We start from the raw sequence: 20,597 nt of genomic DNA on the forward strand, positions 1-20,597 counted from the left end.
AGAAACTGTCATTAAAGCAGCAATGAACATGATTGTCAAGTGCTTATTGGTAAGATAGCAAGTCCTTGGAGTTCATCCCGGGAGTAATTATTGTGTATCAGTTTCTTCTGAGATTAATCCCCTCCATCTCAGAGAAAACGGCTTAAAATACAGAATATTGAAGAGAGGTAAAGGAATTGAATCCTCTGTGGGAGGTAATAGAGTCCTACAGGGGCTGGAGAGATGTCTCAGAGGCTAAGAGCACTGGCTACACTTCCAAAGGTCCTGAGTTCAATTCCCAGCAACCACATGGTGGCTCACAACCACCTGTAATGAGATATGGTACCCTCTTCTGGCCTGCAGGGACATATTCAGGCAGAGCACTTTATACTTAATAAATAAATAAATCTTAATAAAATAAAATAAATTGAGTCCTACAGAGAAGGCTCTGAAGCTTTGAAGTAGACAATAGCTTCAGAAAGTCACCAAAACAGAAGGTTCACCAGTGCCCTTCTGCCTCAAGCACATATAAGTGGTAAGTACTGCTCTCACTGTCAGACAAGCTGAGCTGCACAGAGTTGCTCAAATCAGCCATCAGGCAAACACCAGCCAAGCTGCCCATATCAGACAAGACAAGCTGCCTGGTAGAAGTAGTGAGTGGCTTCAAAGATACTTCCAACTACCCTTGAGATGCCTGCAAGCTATGCAGTGATCCCCATGTTTCCAGCTTCATTAACCATCACCCTCACAGGGTGATGCAGCTGTCATTGAGTCTGTCGTGCTTCCCTAAGTAATCACACACCCACATTCTTGTAAGGCACCCCAATAAAACTCATTGAGTCCACTAAGCTTTAGAGGTGACTCAAAAGTTAAGAACACTGTCTGCTCTTTCAGAAGACTCACTTTGAATTCCCAGCACCGCAGTACATGGGCATTCAATCTGTAACTGCACTCAAGAACATCCAATGTCCTCTTCTGGGTCTGCTAGCACTAGGAATACACATGGCACACAAAGACATACATGCAGACAAAACATGCCTAAAAGAAAAAATCAAACATAAACTTCATTGGTTCGCCAAGTTAAACTTTGTTGGCTCCAGCTTTGGTTTGTCATTTAGTTCCTTATCTGGGACAAGTAGACGTGGTCATTATTTCCACAGGAATGGTGTTAAACATCTGTGCTTTGTGTTACACTATAGGGTTTTTTTTTATTTTGGTTTTTTGAGACAGGGTTTCTCTGTAGCTTTTGAGCCTGTCCTAGAACTAGCTCTTATAGACCAGGCTGGCCTTGAACTCACAGAGATCCACCTGTGTATGCCTCCCAAGTGCTGGGATTAAAGGCGTGCACCACCACTGCCCGGCTTTACACTATAGTTATCTTTCATTTGTTGATTTATGAGGGGTGGGAACATCAAGATGAATTTCAAAAATTAGATCTCTTTTTCTCTCTCCCACAGAGGGTATGACTCCCACATTTATGCCAACATTAGTTATAATTTCTATTCCTGATGAAGGACATTGTAGCCAGGGCGGCATGGAAGCTTAAAGGAGTCCTAGTCTGCATTTCCCTGATAGGTATAAACCATTTTCTTTTGTTTCTTTTGGTTTTAGTTTGGTTTATTGTTGTTGTGTGTTCCTTTGTTTTCTGTTTTGCTCTTTTTCCTCTTTGAATCCTAAATTTACTATTTTGTTAGAAGATTTCTTCTCTTGCTTTCCTACAGACAAATCCTCCCATATACACTCCCTGCTAACTTTCAAATCATGGTGTCTTTTTCATTAAGTGTTATGGCATACATATATGTCTATATCTTCACATATAATTGTAAATAACCTACTCAATACATATATTACTGGTATATTTTCAGTGCTGACCATTTGGTATTGAACAGCCTGTTGGTGTGCTCTTCCTGCAGGAGACTATTTCTTCTGCTTCCAACATCCCCCAGTTGCTTGTAGTTTTCTGTGTAGGGTTGAGGCATTGTGGGCTTTTCCCCATCCACTTTGGCATATTCATTGTTCTTGTTTTTGTCCAGCTCACAATTGGGAGGTCATGTTAGTGATATTTATACACAGCACTTCTCTCATTGCTAGGTGTGATTGTTATTCTTGGTTGTCAGCTTGACTACATCTGGAATGAAATACAATCCAAAAATAGAGGACACGCCTGTAAGATCATTTTTGCTTGTTTTGAAGTGACTGAATACACTTCCAGTCTGGAAATTTAAGATAGGCAGACAAATACTCTTAATCCACATCTTCAGGCTGAAGGACACACAGCTTTGATCAGGATAGAGAGGTTGGAAGATACACTTTTAATCTGGGCTACTTCTGTTGGAAGCCTATATCAGGATCTGGAAATTACAATCACTTTGCTCATTGTCTGTTTGGTATCTCATTTTATTCCTAGCACATCCATCATTCCTTCACTGGCATTGGAGCCTACTTCTTTGGAAATTCCAGCATATACTGAAGACCAGCTGAGATATTCAGCCTTGTGCACTAAGTACTACTAAATTTTTGGACTGTTTAGTCACATCTAGCCCTTGTTGGATTACTTGGACAGCAAACTTAAAATCACTCCAGTAAATCCCTATTATATATAAGAATATATAAATTTATTCTATCAGTTCTGTTACTCTAGAGAACCCCAACAAATACACTAAGAGACACAATCTCACAACAAAATCCCCAGTCCTCTGCCTCTTTTAATCATTATACACCCTCTTCAAAAATGATGCTTGAGCCTTAGGTTCAAGAGTGTTTTACAGATGTATCCAACGGGCCTTAATCTCCACTACTTTATATTTTGGTTAGTTGTGGATTTTTGCAGTGGTCTCTGTTAAAAAGAGAAGTTTCCCCAGTGGGTTATGGTGCATGGCCTTTAATCCCAGCATTTGGGAAGCAGAGGCAGGGCGATCTCTGTGAGTTCGTAGCCAGCCTGGTATACAGAGCAAGTTTCAGGACAGGCTCCAAAGCCACACAGAGAAATTCTGTCTCAGAGAGAGAGAGAGAGAGAGAGAGAGAGAGAGAGAGAGAGAGAGAGAGAGAGAGAGAGAGAGAGAGAGAGAGAGAGAGAGAGAGAGAGTATTAAGACTAAGCTTTGCTGTGGGCACAAGGAAAAATATTTAGCTGTTTGTTAGGGATTATGATGGTTTAGTAAAATGGCAGCTGTTTGTTTTCCTCCAAGATTCATGTCTTCACCAGCAACAGAAGGAAGCTGGATTTCCACTACCAATCAATCATGGTGTCTGAAGTTTTGTTAATAGGGTCTTAAATCCAATGAAAGAGATGCTTACTTCCATCAAGGTATGCTTGCCACTACTGCATCCTTAGGGCTATTGTGCCAGGATGACAATCAATGTGCTTCATAGGCATCATAGCTGCCTAGGACTGTTGGTTGACTCCCTTCTTTGGAAGATTGTATGGTATTTTGGGTACCATGAAACCTATTCTTCAGGGACCAATTTACATTATTTTGAGGCAATGTCTCTTTGTTCCTCCAGATGTTGAAATCTCACTATGTAGAGCTGAATGGAACTCAGAGTTCCCCTTGCCCGTGACTCCCAAGTGCTGGGTTAAGAGGTTTGCATGACATTGCTGAACTGTACGTAACTTTTTGTTATCAGACTTTTTTGTGTTTTTTGAGAGAGGCTTTTGCTGTGTAGCCGTTGCTGACCTGGAGCTCAGTCTGTAGATCAGGCTCCTGGAACTCGCAGAGATCTGCTTGCCCTCTACCTCCTGAGTGCTGGGGTTAAAAGTGTGTGTCACTACTGCCCGTCCTGTTATACTTTGACAATTACCCAGGGTAACTGCACCGTCTACTTGACAGAAATGTGTGACCAACAAGATCTCTTGTTTACTGAACTTAAAGACTTCTGTTACACTAAACTGGAAACTCTAATTGAAATAGATGAATATAACATACCAGGTGAATATAACGTAACAAATTTTAACTACATGAAATAAGTAATGTAAACAGAACTCAAACTAAAGCAGTTATAAAATGTCACCTTTAAAACAACCCCATGGCCAAACTGACAGGATTCTACCAGAACTGCAGATAGTAACCAACCAAAACAGCTACTTAAAATACTTCTTGATACACAAAAAAGAAAAAGTTCTTGACTTTTAGTATTACTTGATATTACACCAGATAATGAGGTGAGCATGGTAGCACATGCCAGTTTCTAGAGGCAGAGTTAGGTGAATCTCAGTGAGTTCAAGGCCGTCCTGGTCTTCAAAGTGAATTCCAGGGAAGCCAGAACTGTTACGAAGAGAAAAATCTGTCTTGAACAAACAAACAGTAAATAGATGATAGATAGATAGATAGATAGATAGATAGATAGATAGATGATAGATAGATGATAGATAGATAGATAGATAGATAGATAGATAGATAGATAGATAGATAGATCGAACCAGATTATGAGACAACCAAAAAGAAACTGATACAATCCTTTAAACAAATTTCTGAGCTCAGGAAGATGGCAAGTGCCTTTAATCTGAGCACTCCTGATGAAGAGACTGACTGATCTCTGGGACGTGAAAGGCACCCTCGTTTACTTTTTAAAAAGTAGTTCCAGGACTTCCAGGATTACACAGAGAAACCCCGTAACAACAACAACAACAACAACAAAAAAGAAGAAGAAACCAAAAATAAAATTTATTATTAGCTATTTCACATTTACCCACAGATGTATACATATACTCACAGCCTGTGTGTGCTTTTGCACAAGCACCTCAAATCCTGCCTGCCTTCACCTCCTATCTCTCTACTGCTCTCTCTCCTATGTATCTTGGTCCACAATTCCAACACATCTCTATTATGTTCCCCTCTATTCATTTTCCTTTGGGATTCCCTTAGATTAACCAGGCCCATCTGTGAAACTGTGGACGGTGGGTTTGGAGTTACTATTGAAGCCTGCTGGGCTCAGCAGAGGACTAGAGGTAAAGGCAGTGATTCTTCCACAATTCATTCATAGCCAACATTTGAGAGGTAAAGAGTGGGCACTATGAGCCTTTCCCTTTCCTAGACTGATGGTGGTCTAATGTGAGGTCAACACAAGTAAGTACAGTTGCTATGGGTTAGTGATTACAACAGCTGTATCAAGTCTATAGCATGGCATGTCTTAGTCCTTTCTCCTTTTCCCCTGCTTATTCCCTTTCCTCCTCCTCTTCCTCAGTGTTCCCAGAGCCACTGACTTTTGTAGGACTGGTACCAAATACCTTCCTTATTTTCTGCATTTGGGACAGCAAGAATCTCTGCATTCCCCGTTGCATCTTTATAAAATTTTATATTTTACCTAAAAAACACCTTTAACATGAGTCACAGAAGACGAACTTGTTTCTGAGTGAGGAAAAAGACAAGACCACCATCTAGTGGTGAGAACTTTACAGCGCTGGATGAACTCATCTCTGGGCTGTTAGCAATGGGGTGACAACTGACTTCATGACACGCCCCCCCCCCCCTTTTTTTTTCAAAATCCAAGTTCCTGAAATGTCTCTCCCCAAAGCAAAAGTGCAGTATTTGGTTTTGGCTTCTCATGTTTGTGTTAGCGATGGACGGTGGCATCTGAATTTAACCTACTATCGTTTGTGTAAGTAGGTAACCCGGGAGTCTGGTAGTCACGTACAGGTTACGCTGCCTGTCTTTTATCTGAAGGGTTCTGAATTCACTGTCGGGTCAGATACCTGGGTGCAGCCTCCTCCTAGATCCAGTTCTGGCCATGGCTGGCAGCAAGCATGAGGGGAGGCTGTGCAGAGCGGGTCCAGGGCAGCCTGACAGCTGGAGCTGTGTGGATGGAAGCCTGAGACGCAGGAAGACAGCCCGGTCTCACTAGGGAGGAGACACTCAACCGGAAATAGCGTTTAGAGAAAGTCGTTTGCCACTGGTGAGGTATAGAGGAAGTGCACGCTGGGCGGGGTTAGAGGAGATACCTGATTAAAGCCGGGAAGGAGGATTGCTGAGGCCGGTAAGTTGTTCGGAGGAGCAAAAGACAGAGGGAACGAGTACCTATTCCCTGTCGGGGACCTGCACGGTGGGGAATCCGCGTTGTGTAGACCTGGGTGCGGAGGAGTCGGCGGGGGTAGCAGGGACGCGAAAACTCCCCGGAGCCGCAGTCTCCACGCCAGGGCGGCCTGGGAAAGTCAGCAGTCAGCAGCGCGGTGGCGGGAACCGCAGCCCGGCGGCCCTGGAACTTCCCAGGTCAGAGGAGGGGCGGGGCTGCGACCCAGGAGGGAAGTGACCAGAGCTGTTTCTCCGCTGCTCATTAGGAAACTGGCTCTGAAATCCTACTGTGGATTTCTTGCCCTCATCGGTACATTTTAGATAATATGACTTGGACCAATCCTGACAGGTTTTTTTTTTTATTGACCTTCTGATTGCTAAAATATTCTCATAAAAATAGCCTATTTTCTAATTTGAATTTATGTGTTGAGGTTTGTAAATACAGTTCTCTGTGCTGTGGTGGACAGGACAAAGCTCTTCAAATTTACATTCATCCACGCCAACTTTCATGTTACACCACTTCGTTATTCAAGAGAATGGCACACAGAACTAGGGATTTTGCATTTCTAGAGCTCTTTTATATATTAGTCATGAAATGAACGCCTGCAAATTTAATTGAATCCGAAAGTATATTTTTTTTGCGAGCTCCATAGGTATGGTTGTAAACATTAACGTTTAAAAGTAAACTTTATTTGCCTTTGAATTTTTATATGACATGTATATACTTTGTGATGTAAATAGAGCATTTTTAAAAAGTGTCTTTGGCAGATTTAGTGGCACACACCTTTTATCCCACCACAGGGGAAGCAGACCAGGTGGGTCTCAACGATTTTGAGGCTAGTCTGGTCTACCTAATGAGTTCCAGGACAATCACAGCTTCATGGGGGAGACCCTGTCTCTAAAAAGGAAAGAAGAGAAAAGAAAAAAAATGTGTATTTTTCTGCTGAGTTCTTTATGTGCAACTTAAATAACAGAAAAATGCAGTATGCTTTCTATAGTAGTAGGTCACAGTATTTTCAGTTACAAAAGGTATTATAAACTACATGGTTGTGCTGGCCACACCTTTAATCCCAGCATTTGGGAGGCATGCACAAGTGATCTGGGGGTTCCTTGCCAGCCTGGTCTACAGAGCAAGTTTAAGGACAGCCTGCTCTACACAGGGAAACGTGTCTCGGGAGAGAAAACAAAAAAAAAAAGGAATGAAAAGGTGTTATAGAATAAAATAATCTTAGGAAGCATCTTTTGAATAATTACAACAACTCATCTACATCAGAAAAATAGCTAGAGTAATCTTTTATCTCTTTACCTTAAGAAAATCACTCAGTACATGGGCACATGATCAAACTTAGTTTTTGATTCTTGCATTTGCTTCATGTGACATATGAACTCACTGCATTGCTCTGTCTGCCTCCACACTTACCAGGTAAACCAGGCTGCTCTGGAACTCATAGAATTCCATCCACTTGTTTCTCCCAGGTGCTAGGACAAAAGGTGTGCACCAACACAACTGTTGGAACTGAAACTGGGGTTTTTTTGTTTTGTTTTGTTTTTTTAATTCTGTGGTCTGTTGACAGCCAGTAATGTGGCAGTGGACTTTTCCAGGAGGAGGGGCCATGCCTGGACCCTGCTCAGAGGGCTTTGTACAGAGACTGGATATTGCAGAATTGCAGCATTCTAGTTCCTATGGGTGAACTACATTGCTTGCAGACTCCCTTGTTCCTCCTCAGGGTGTCTTGGCAAATTACCCTGCAAGCGTGTGACCCTTTGAGAGATATAAGGCTTCTATCAAATTGGGGCTATGATAAATTCAAAACATCACTAGTGTATAATATTCTTGTCCCAATAATTCAGTGTTGTTTTCACCTGAGTTTTAACTGAGCTGTTATTGGAAGTGGCATTCAAGTTACACGAACTGAAAGTGCTTTCTAAATATTTTCCGCATTTTGACATTGATGACAATTGGGGAATCACTTGTATAATCCTGTATTTAGTTTTCTCTTCATCTACTGAGCACAGTACTGTGTTAGAAATCCAGGTGTCTCCTGAGGAATCTCTTTCTCATGTGCAGGGTCAACTGATCACCCAGACCTGCTCACCTGTGGGGCAGAACAAAGAGGCCTGGAAGATGGAGAGGGTGGAGACAGTAGCTAAGGATGAAGGTATTCTGGAGGGATTGCAGCAGGGATGGCAAGGGTTCAAGTGAATGTGGAAGCGGGACATGAAATCAGTTTGCCACATTCTGTTTCACTAGAAATAATTCTGGAGACTTCCACAAAGAAAGATCACAGGATTATCCTGTTGCAGGTTGGAAAACAGGTTCTACAGAAGAATTGATATTAGAAGTCAAATAAATTTTATTTGACTATGCATTGTAGAATGAGACTGCTTGTTCGTTTTCTAGCTGCCCAGACTCAAATAATAACACAGAAACTATATTAATTACAACACTATTATTAATTACAACTAGCTTAGGCATATTTCTTGCTAACTCTTACATCTTAAGTTAGCCCATTTCTATTAATCTGTGTATCATCGTAAGGATGTGGCCTACCAGTAAGGTTCAAGCTGATGGCTGGTGTCTTTCTCCTTTGGTAGCTACATCGTGTCTCCTTGGCTCCGCTTACTTTCTCTATGTCCATCTCTTCCAGCATGGCTATAGTCTGTCCTGTTGTAGGCTGAAGTAGCTTCTTTATTAACTGGTGGTAAGAAAACATACTCATAGGATAAAGAGGGGAATTCTACATCAATGAATTGTGAGTGATGCTGTCCTTATTCATTCACACCACTGATCATGTCATCATTCCATATTAATTGGTTTTCATGTCTGTGATTTTAGTGTATTATAAAATGATCAAATTAATACCTCTAGGCTTATTTATTGCATTCAGAATCTTAAAGCTTTTGATATTCTAGCACAGTCTCTGCTTTTTAGTGTTAATGTCACCATTATTTCTGAAAATAATACCAGCATAGTTTTATAAGAAATCATAAGTATATTTACAGACTGCCACTCCATCTGTACTGTCTTCCCATGGTGATCGCCTGGTGTCCTTGGTCATGACAATTCCTTGTGGTGTCCATTGCTGTAATTTTAATATACTGAGAGATCACCTCTAAGGTTAATCCTCTTAGTATTTTCTGCCTGTGTTGTTCCTTGGTACTTTCAGGATTACTCACTGTAAAACAGGCTAATGGGATTCAGATAGGAATTGCTTGGAGTCTTAGGGAAGAGAGACCTCCCTCTAGGTTGTCTTGTTGTGTTTGAAAAGAACATGAGGCATGTGTCACTTTTAACATGCTTTATGTATTCTCCTGTTTTCTGTCTGCTGCGGATATCTGCATTTCCAGTTTTGTGACATGTACTCTTCTTGTTGGTCAAAGACTTTCTATCTAATGGACTGTTTTATCATTTGCTGTCACTCTTTATTCTGTATTTTGATACTTCTATCTTGATCTTTCTGTCACTATTGTAATTATCGTAAGTCTACTGCTGTCCATAATCATAGCATTATAAAAAATTCATTCTTTCTCAATATTTTCCATCTTTAGATATGCAATGACTTTTCCTCATACTTTTGTATATATTTTAATATCAGCTCTCATTTTTCTTTCCTTGAATTATGTATTTATATCTTTTGCTTAGATAAAAATGGGTGAAATGCTATCTATTTACATTTCAAGAAATTACTGAAAGAAATGCATTTGCATTTGTTATTGTTTAGGAAGTTGAGTGTGGATACTGACTAGGCAGATTTGGAATCTCTATATATTTGTATTACTTATGACCTATACTTTATTATTTTTATGTACATATTGGCCCTTAGAATTGCTGTTGAGCCCAGTTTATTCAATTCATTTGCTTATTTATTGATTATGTTATTATTTGCTCCCTTTGAATTTTTTTTATAGATTCTGGCTTTTGATCCCTTGTACTATAAATAGATAGTCAATCAATGTATCTGCTTTGTAGGGTGTCTCTTCATACTTTTAATTGATTTCCATGATTTTTTTTATTTTACACAGTACTGTTTGTCAGTTCCTACTGTTGTATCGTGTTACCCCTTTGTGTTACTATGCAGGATTCACGGTTTCAGACCATATATGAAAGTCTCTGGTTCATTGTGTGTAGGAGAAATTTGAACCTAGGTTCCTGTTTTTCTATGTGGATAAATACTTTTCCCAATACCATTGTTTGAAGAGACTATCCAGTCTACAACACATCTTTGTGTAATTTTGCTGACATTCCCCTGGTCATTGCTACTAGGCAGGTTCTGGATCTGCTGTGCTGTTGCATTAGTTTGATCTGGAACCACAGTGGTGTAACTTGAGCATTACAACATTCTTCTGGAGTGCTGTGTACCCAGGGAATTTGTGTCAACATAAATTCTTGGGTTTTCTTTACAAGTTCTGTGAAAGTTATTGTGGGAAGTTTAATGTCATGCAGTTTGAACTTTGAACATTTGGTGTTCGATAACCATATGATGCCTCTAGGGAAAACTATTTCTCTATCTCTCAGAATTCCTTAGTGTTTGACTAGGGTTGAGGCCTAGGGAGCTTTCTCTTTCCATGTTAGCATGTCTCTTGGTGATGTCCTTGTTCTGCTCATGTTTAGGCAGCCATTTGTAAGATCTGAAGCATGTAGCTTCTCTGACATTTCTAGGAGACACAATGTTAAAGCAAATGTCCTGTTCTGGCTCTTACACTATTCCCATCCCCTGTCTCTCAATGATCCCTAAGCTTTGGTGAAGGAGTTGTGTTGTTTATGTGTCAGTTGGATCTGAGCATCACAACTCTACATCTTAACTGATTGTGATTTTGTATAATAATCTCTATTCATGGTCTCAAAAAGAACTTTTCTCGATGAGTAGTGAGAACTACATTTATTTCTGGGAATGAGGAAAATTTTTAGAATACAATTAAGGATTTTGTTAATTTAATAAAGTAGTAGTTGTAGTTCTCCGCCAAGATCTGTGCCTACACAAGCCCTAGGGGAACTAGCTAGGTTTCCAGTAGCGGTCATGTTTCCCTGTTCTTTGGAAGGTCTTAAGTCCAATTAGAAACTGTTGGTTACCATCAAGGTGTGTGTGCCACTCTTGCACCCTCACAGTTATCATGCATAGCAGATCATATTTGTGGTTCATGGTTGTCATAAGGGGGTAGGACTGTTGGCTGGCTCCCTCCCTCGGAAGCTTGAATGTTGCATTCAGGTACCGTAAAAGCTAATCTATAGAAAGAAGGTTTTAAGTTCTGATCAAGCTCTAGTCGTCTGTCTTCTGTGACTGAATTGCATGACTTCTTCAATAATGGAGATTCAACCTTCTACCTCTGGGAGGCAACCATGGGCAACAGTAGTGGCCTATAATGGTTAGGGAGTCTCTTGGACAGCTATAACCAACAACTTCTTCTCATGCCTTGTGTGGGTGATTTTGTTAGAAAATCAGTGGCTCTTGTGGGAAGAGTTATCAGCATTATCATTTACACTCTAAAATATAAATATTCAGACATGTATTTTAGGCATTTTTCCTTAGCTGGATAATATTGAAGGAATAAATGGATTCCTTATAACTATTTAGACATCCTTACCATTTTTCTCCAGTATTTATATCTGTCATTTCTCCATAATTAAATCCCTCCCCGTTTTTCCATTTGTCCCTTCAGATCACTTGCTCCATGTTACTCCCTTCTCTATACTTTCCTGGTTACGACAGTCACTCCAGGTTGTGGACTCACATCTGAAGATTTGAAGCTAGGAACTTCCTAGGAGAGAGAACAACCATTGTCTGTCTTTCCGGATCTGGGATACCTCACTCAGAATGATTTTTTCTGGGTTCATCCATTTACCTGCAAAGCTCGTGGTTTCAATTTTCTTTACAGATGAATTGTATTTCATAGTGTATGTGTACCACACTTTCACTATCCATTTGTTAGTTGAAGGACATTAAGGTTGTTTGCCTTTTGTAGCTATTGTGAGTAGAGCAGCAGTGAACATGACTGAGCAAGTGTCTGTGAAGTAGGATGTTGAATCCTTTGAGCATTTGCCAAGGAGTGGAACATCTGGGACATATGCTATATTTGCTTAACTGAGGATTTTCTATATTGATTTTGAGAGTGGCTAGATTTTTTTTAATAGGGCTTTTAATCCCTATGGTTTTGCTTTTGATGTTGTTGGTTTAATTATCGACAGTATTCCTCTTCCTTCTCTATGGGAATTAGTGGTTTGCTGTCTTTTCCATGGTTTATTACTTCCCAGTTCCTATATTTATCTATTCTCCAAATGAAATTTATTATTTCCCATTTTCTTAGAGATAATTCCTCTGATTTTTTTCCTTTATATATTTTGCTTTTGATGTGTTGTCTTCTGTCCTGCTTTGTTGAAATGAATTGTTTTACTTCAAAAATACCTTGAACTGCACTTACATCTCCTACAGTTTTAATATAAGTTTTTTTAATGCAATAATATGTTTGGTAGTGATTTTTTTATCTCCAATCCTAAAATGTTGTTGCATGATCTTCCGACTTTGGGAATCACTGGCCAGATACCTGGTGTATTCTGTTGCTTGAGCCTTTTCATGTGGTTTGAAATCCTTTCAGTATTAACTTTTTCTTTTTCTTTTTCTGTTCGATCCCTTATATAAAAGGCCAACAAGCCATGTATTCATTGCTCCTGAAAGAGAAACTTAAAGAAGAGAAACAGAAAGAAATGGCTGGTTCTTCAGTAAACATGTCCCAGGTCAGTGGTCATTCCCACTCCTTTTCTAGTAATGTTGTATATCCAGACATTACAAACCTATCATTTTCTGGTTATGGTTATTTTTCAAATTTTATTATAGAAAATATACAAACAAACAAGCACAAAATTACGCACTGAAAATAACTAGACTTACAGAGTATGCATCCTGATGTACTTTCATGTAGTTAGAGTAGTCATTGGGAACAGAAGCTCTTGAGCCTCACATGGAATTTTATATTTTAACTATCAAATATATGTTTCTGAACTTGTCTACTACAAAAAAGAAAAAGAAAACCTGACAAAATTAGAAATAGAAAAACACTTAGCTTGATATCCTTTTTCAAAACTTGTGTTCATTACCTGCATTGAGGCCTACCTCAACCCTGATATTTAACCTTTCTTGTTCTCTTTCCTCATTTCCTGCTGTGCCCACTTGTACATTGTTTTCATATACACATGTGGTTGACTTGATTCTGCAGATGAGGGAAAACGTGGTTTCTTCTTTCTGCCACTGTATGACTTCACTTACTGTTGCACATTTTTAATCCTTCCATCTTTTTATTTTATTACATTTTTACTGCAAATTTTATTACATTTTTTTCTTCTGCTGAATAGTATTCCTTTTTATATGTATACCATTTTCATTGTACATTCATCTTTTGTTGGACAATTTACTTGATTACAAAATTTTTCTATGATGAATAATGGAGGAATGTATCTGGGGTGAAAATATCTCTATATTGGGGTATGCAGTTCTCTGGTTATCTTCCCAGGAGTGACAATCCTGTGTCATGAATTAGTTCCATCTTCAATTTTTTTCAGTAATCTACAAACTGATTTCCACAATGGCTGTATTATTTCACAGTTCCCCACACATAAAACAGTTAATGACTGTCCTTTTCTCTCTACATCCTCTGGAGTATTTCCTGTCAGGTTTGTGGATGACAGCCATTCTCAGCCTGGGGTGATGCACTATTTCAAAGTAATTTTAATTTGTTTTTCCATGTTGGCATTATAAGGATCCTGAAGACTTGAAGTATTTATTGGCCATTTGTGGTTTTTGTCTTTAAAAAAGTCTCTGTTCACTTCATTTGCCTATTTGCTGACTGGCAGTTTTATTTCCTTGGTATTTAGTTTATGTAATTCTTAGTACATTCTAATTATGATGCCCTCTCCAAAATGTTTCAGGTACAAATTCACTCCCATTCAATACAGCATGAATACTAAAAAGCACATTGAGGACTACAAAATTGAGACACAATAGCTCAACTTTTCTCCAGAGCCATTATTCTGTGCTATATTATATTAGGAAAGCACTGAAAAGTGACTATAATTCTCAAACAATTTAATATCTTTATTTACTTACAGGAAGTCTATGTCACTTCTGAATGCGTCCTCAGTTACTACATATACATGTACAACTTAGCTGCAACTGAAATTGTTATTTGGCATGGTTTTGGATTTCGCTCAATTTGTATAATTCTTTCAGAATGAAATATTCTTCAGAACTTCTGAAATTGTACTTGTCTAAGTTGCCTTATGCCTATTTCTTAAAATTTTAAATTACATCAAATGTGGCTGATGTAGATTTTTCTATCTGCTTGGTAGTGTCTCAAATATTCTCATCACATATTACCTCTTCTTATATGTTAGTGTAAAACTTGATAGTATACAATGCTGTTACACTCATATTACAGTGGGGGAAGAAACAAAATTCTTTGCCTATAAAGTTAATAATGAATTCTGCCTTCCTTTCTCTTTAATGGACTAGCATTGCACCTAGAATTTAAACATACATACTTAGCATGTTATAATATAATCATAAAGTTTACAGAATTGATTCACTATCAATTTTTTACTGTGGTCCTCAGGTATAGCATTTAAAGCACATTTTCTTATCACACATGTACACTCTGATCCTGTAGGACATAAACACAGCATCCATAAAAGATAGATAACCATGTCCATCCTTAAATGCCTATTGTTTTGTGTATATGCGTGTGAGACTATTGTTTCATTCTATATTCTCAGAGTTAAGAAATTTATTATACAAGGTGACTATATTAGAAATCATTTTTGGTTGACTCATTGTCTTCACTCATCTATATTTCCCCAAGTTTCCTTACGTCTAGGAAAGCACTCTGTCCAGGATCACCTGCTCAAACGGTACTTTTTGTTTCAGGGTCTGTTGACTTTCAGGGATGTGACTGTGGACTTCCCTCAGGAGGAGTGGGAATGCCTGAACTCTGCTCAGAGGGCTTTGTACATTGATGTGATGTTGGAGAATTACAGCAACCTGGTCTCTGTGGGTGAGAGCATTTTGCTTCTAGAATTCGTATCTCCTCATTTGTATGTACTGACTTTATAGGTTATAAACTCCGTTAAGCTGCCATGGAAATAATAGGAGACTATTGAAAGACTAGTAGGAGAAAATAACTTTTTCATGGAATTTACTTTTTTCTTTTCATTCTCCATGTTAGCGGTATCATGCACCCCTCATTTTGGTTCCAGAATGAGGAACTTAGTATCGTATAGTATTTTTACCTATATTTTAGGACTCCATGTCCATCATTGTACTGCCATGGTTTTGAATTCTGAGAAGAAATTCAAGGTATGGAAACTGAAAATTCTCCCTAAATATGTTGAAGATTGTGACAGAAAATAGCAATTGGAAGTCATTCCTGTATTCATCTACTATGTGCTCTCTTCATGTAAGGAGATGTTAGATATCTGTATTCTTTCTAAAATTCTAGCATGGGTAATGGGTTACCTCACAGGACATTTGGATTATTGTATGCAAGGCAAGCCTGGTCACCTGTGCAGAGAGAATGAGATTGCCCTGGAATGTCGAGAGAAGAGAGTAGTCATAACAAGGGTGGGCTAGTGAATGAACAGGGCAACAATCATGGCTTCCTGGTAAAGAGAAAACAAGAACTGAGAATGTTTTTGTGATATTCAATTCCACTTGAAAAGACTCTTGATCATTTAACTTAGTATAGTCTTCTGGCTCCAGGATACATTCTGTCTGTTGTAATTTCTGTTAGAAGCTGTTGTGTTTATTGCACCTGAATTATGATGACTTAATAATTAGTACAAAATGAAGTTTTATTTGACTATGCTGAAATGAGACTGAAATAATTTTCCAAATTTTAAGTCTAATGTGAGAGTCCATGGTTTAGGATTATTCTGTAATTGCCTTCCTTGCTGTGTGTCTTCATATTAAAATCTTCATTTTCTTTTCAGTAGAGAACACACAAACCCCATTCTGGGAAATATTCTCAGGAATCGGTGTACAGAGTGGACTTGAGAATAACCATATCAGGAAAATTAAGAAACACAGCAGTATGTGTAGCTCAGACAGTGAAGGATAGAAATTAGCAATAGCTGCCCATGATAGCCCTGCCTCAAATGATCTAGAGCCTCTGATGTCTGGCAGAACTGTCTTTACACCCATTATTATTTTTTTCTTTTCCTCCTCCCCTCCCCACACCATTTTTTCAAGACAGGGTTTCTCTGTGTAGCTTTGGAGCCTGTCCTAGAACTTGCTCTGTAGACCAGACTGGCCTCGAACTCACAGAGATCCTCCTGAGTGCTGGGATTAAAAGTGTGCATCACCACCACCTAGATGCATTTATTACCTTTGAAGAATCTAATGTGTTTTTCTAGAGAAAGAAATAAACCCTGTGATGCTTTTAAATTAGACTTTAATCCTTAAAGGAATTGGGTCTCCTGAACAGTACTCTGCATGGACTATCACTTAGTAAATGTAAATAATGTGAACCTGGGATTGAATTAAGCTCCTGTTTCTCAATTTCTGAGAAGAAATATTTAAACATAGAGACATGTTTCTAAATATAATCAGTCAGTAACCTGTATACCAAAGCTAGTTACTGATTCCTCAATTATATGATCTGTCCTGTACTGTTAGACTTTTTTTTGTAAATTTGAGATATCTATTATTAATCACAGACACTTGAAGGCTGTTAGGCTGTTTTTGTGAGAATACATAAAATTACAGTTAAAAAATGTCTAGTTCATGGTAGACTTACCTTAAGAGACACCTTAAAGAGACAGTCATTAATGAAATGTTTAATCTTGAACCAAACTCTATTATTCTGAATTTTACTCATTTTCAGAGAACTATTGTAAATGTGATCCTGTCCATCAACATATGAAGACTGAGAAGGAGTGTTGTCAGTGTGATGAGCTTGGCAAAGTGCTTCATGACCCCTCCACATGTGCACTTTATAGAACAAGTGAAACTACAGACAACTCTAATAACTACAGATGCAGTAATAACAGGGATGCCTCTGTTGACTCATCAAACCTAGATAGACATGACAGCATGCACACTGGGGAAGAACCTTGCAAACCTACAGACTGTGAGAAATCTTTAAATTTGTGTTCCAACATTAATAAAGATCAGAGACTCTACACTGCAAAGAAAGAGCACAAGCAGGGAGAATATGATGACTATTTTGACTCTACATACAGTCTTTTGCAACAACCAATCTACATTAAAGAGAAACCATACCAGTGTGGGAAATGCAAGAAATGTTTCAGTACTGCCTCAAGTCTCACTGTACATCAGAGAATTCATAATGGAAATAAACCCTATAAATGCAACTTTTGTGGCAAATCCTATAACCAGTGTGCAAATCTTAGAATACATCAAAGACTTCATACTGGGGAGAAACCTTACAAATGCAAAGAATGTGGAAAGTCTTTTCGACAGTCTGCAGCTCTTAAAAGCCATCTAAAAATACATACTGGAGAGAAGCCTTATAAATGTAAGGAATGCAACAAATCCTTTGCCCACCATTCCAGTTTCAGGACACATCAAAAAATCCATACTGCTGAGGAACATTGTAGTTGTCAAGAATGTGGCAAGGTCTTTCATCAGCTTTCACACTTTAGAAGACATTATAGACTGCATACTGGAGAGAAGCCTTACAAATGCAACGAGTGTGACAGAGCATTTACACACTATGCATCTCTTAGATGGCATCAGAAAACTCATTCTTTAGAGATATTTTACAAATGTAAAGAGTGTGGTAAGTCCTTTCTTGAATTATCACATCTCAAAAGGCATCACAGAATTCATACTGGTGAGAAGCCTTACAAATGTGACGTATGTGACAAATCCTTTACTGTGAACTCAACCCTTAAAACACATCAAAAAATTCATACTGGAGAGAAACCTTACAAATGTATGGAATGTGACAAATCCTTTATCAAGTGCTCACATCTTAGAAGACATCAGAGTGTTCATACTGGAGAAAAACCTTACAGATGTAAGGAATGTGACAAATCTTTTCCTGAGTTCTCAACTCTTAGAGCACATCAAAAAATTCATACTGGAGAGAAACTTTACAAATGTAGGGAATGTGACAAATCCTTTACCCATAACTCATATCTTAGAACACATCAGAGAGTCCACACTGGAGAGCGACCTTACAGTTGTGAGGAATGTGCCAAACCTTTTACTACATGCTCGTATCTTAGAGCCCATCAGAAAATGCATACTGGAGATAAACCTTACAAATGCAAAGATTGTGACATGTCCTTTCTCCGGATTTCTAGTCTTAAAATACATCAGAAAATTCATACTGGAGAGAAACCTTACAAATGCAAAGACTGTGACATGTCCTTCAGTCAGATATCAAATCTTAGAAGACATCAGAAACTTCATACTGGAGAAAAACCTTACAAATGTGTGGAATGTGACAGATCATTTAGCCACATGTCAAATCTCAGAACACATCAGAGAGTTCATACTGGAGAGAGACCTTATAGTTGTAAGGAATGTGACAAATCTTTTACTAGGTTCTCCTACCTCAGAGCACATCAGAAAATTCATACTGGAGAAAATCTTCACAAATGCAAAGACTGTGACATGTCTTATCTCTATCTTTCGAGTCTTAGGAGACATCAGAGAGTTCACGCTGGAGAGAAAAATACCATTCTCATGATGTGACATAGCATTTCTCATTATTCTCTGCTTATAAAACCCAACATCATACACAATGGAACCATAAATATAAAAAACTTGTAAAAGCCTTTAAAGAAGATTTAAATCTTAAAAAATATCACAGAGTTTATATTAAAATAAAATTGTGTACTACTAGCTGTGTGAATTTTTTAAATGTGTCTGGGTCCTTTGCCTGCAACCCTTTCTGTGCACTACATGTTTGCCTGGTGTCTGTGAATGTTAGTAGAGTGCATGAGATTCTCTAAAACTGGACTTCCAAACAGTTGTTAGTTCATATGTGTGTGCTGGGTATTGAATCCTGGGCCTTTGAAAGAGGAACCAATGCTCTTACCTACTAATCGATGTCTCTGACCTGTGGGAAAGCTATAATAAAATCATTTAGCTTAGTGGGGCAATGCTGATGGCACCTTCCTTTAATCCCAGCACTGGGGAGGCAGAGGCAGGTGGAGACATGTGAGTTTGAGGCCATCCTAGTCTTCTGAGTGATTATTGAGGGACTGAGAGTGACAGAAACCTCTTCCAACAAATTGGTACCCAACGTTGTTGTCTGAGGTTTTCTGTTCTGCCCAATTCCCACAGTTGTTAAGTCCCAAAGAAATCATACAGAGGTCTACATTAGTTATAAACTGATTGGCCTAGTAGCTCAGATTTCTTATTAGTTCTTATAACTTATATTAGCCCGTTATTCTTGTCTATGTTAGCCACGTGGCTCAGTACGTTATTCGGCAAGGCAGTCACATCCTGCTTCTGTGGCTGTGTAAAAACACAGCTAGTTACAGGATAGCCAAGGCTGTTATGTAATGAATTCCTGTCCTGAAAACCAAGCAAGGTGACCTAAAAACTGTTCATCTTGTTCAACATTCAAGAATTCATAATAGTGGTAGACTAAGTAGTGCATGCCATTAATCCTAGCACTCAGGACGCAGGGGCAAGAAGATATCTAGTCTGAGACTATCCTGGTCTATGTAGTTAGCACCAGAACTGATAAGTACATGTACCCTTTCAAGTACATGGTAGTAACATAAAAATATGTGACAAAGATCTCTGTACTGTACCTCACAAAATTCATAATTGAGAAAGCATATAAAGTTATATAATATATAATCATATATATAGTCATATATAATCCCCATATATTTCTGTTCACTGGAAATCAAACCCACCATACACATTGAATTTGACAAATCTTTAACCTAATGCTAAAATTGTCGAAATAAAAACAAATACAGTATGAGATAAAACACAAGGAAATGTTCTAGTAGATATTTATCATTTGTTCACTTTCAAAATCTTTTAAAGGGTTAAAACTTAAACTATAATGAAGGTGAAAAGCTGTAAAGAGATGAACTGTATGTGAGACAACATGAGTTTATCACAAATAAAATCCTCAACACTGAGCTTGTTGATGCATGCCTTTAATATCCAGTACTCAGGAAGCAAAGGTAGGTGGATCTCAGTGAGCACAGCCTGGGCCATGGTGGAAATTTCAGAACAGCCAGGGCTATACAGAGAAACCCCATCTGGCAAAAGAAAACTAAAGATCCCTGAGGGCATGCAGAAATTCATTTTGAACTACTGTTGTAGGACTCAGTTGGTAAAGCATAAGACTCTTAATCTCAGGGTCGTGGGTTTGGGCCCCATGTTGTTCTGTGGGACAATGGTTTGTACCCTGTCACTTATATTTTAAATAAATGGTGATTGGCTAGTAGCCAGCCAGGAAGTACAGGTGGGGCAACAAGAATTCTAGGAAGAGGAAAGTTCTTTCTGGAGTCATGACCCAGCCACAGAAGAAGCAGGATGTGACTGCCTTGCCAAATAATGTACCGAGCCACGTGGCTAACATAGACAAGAATAATGGGCTAATATAAGTTATAAGAATAAGAAATCTG

The 20,597-nt window shown here is 38.7% G+C and overlaps 1 protein-coding gene across 3 annotated transcripts; it reads left to right on the forward strand.

Moving 5' to 3' along the window:
- The first annotated feature begins 5,881 nt into the window (after nucleotides 1-5,881).
- LOC119820855 (zinc finger protein 54-like) lies at nucleotides 5,882-18,843 on the forward strand. 3 transcript variants are annotated; one of them, XM_038339522.1, is made up of 5 exons: nucleotides 5,882-5,951; nucleotides 8,055-8,145; nucleotides 12,625-12,716; nucleotides 14,899-15,025; nucleotides 16,853-18,843. In XM_038339522.1, exons 2-5 carry the CDS (start codon nucleotides 8,112-8,114, stop codon nucleotides 18,691-18,693), a joined length of 2,094 nt encoding a protein of 697 aa, XP_038195450.1. In that variant the 5' UTR covers nucleotides 5,882-5,951; nucleotides 8,055-8,111; the 3' UTR covers nucleotides 18,694-18,843. The 3 variants fall into 3 exon arrangements, with proteins under 3 accessions (XP_038195450.1, XP_038195451.1, XP_038195453.1); XM_038339523.1 differs by lacking the exon at nucleotides 8,055-8,145 and having other exon boundaries at nucleotides 5,892-5,951; XM_038339525.1 differs by lacking the exons at nucleotides 5,882-5,951; nucleotides 8,055-8,145; nucleotides 12,625-12,716 and having other exon boundaries at nucleotides 14,904-15,021.
- Nucleotides 18,844-20,597: the final 1,754 nt, after the last annotated feature.

Source organism: Arvicola amphibius, chromosome 8 (assembly GCF_903992535.2).
Source record: "Arvicola amphibius chromosome 8, mArvAmp1.2, whole genome shotgun sequence".
In the NCBI taxonomy this organism is placed as follows: domain Eukaryota; kingdom Metazoa; phylum Chordata; class Mammalia; order Rodentia; family Cricetidae; genus Arvicola; species Arvicola amphibius.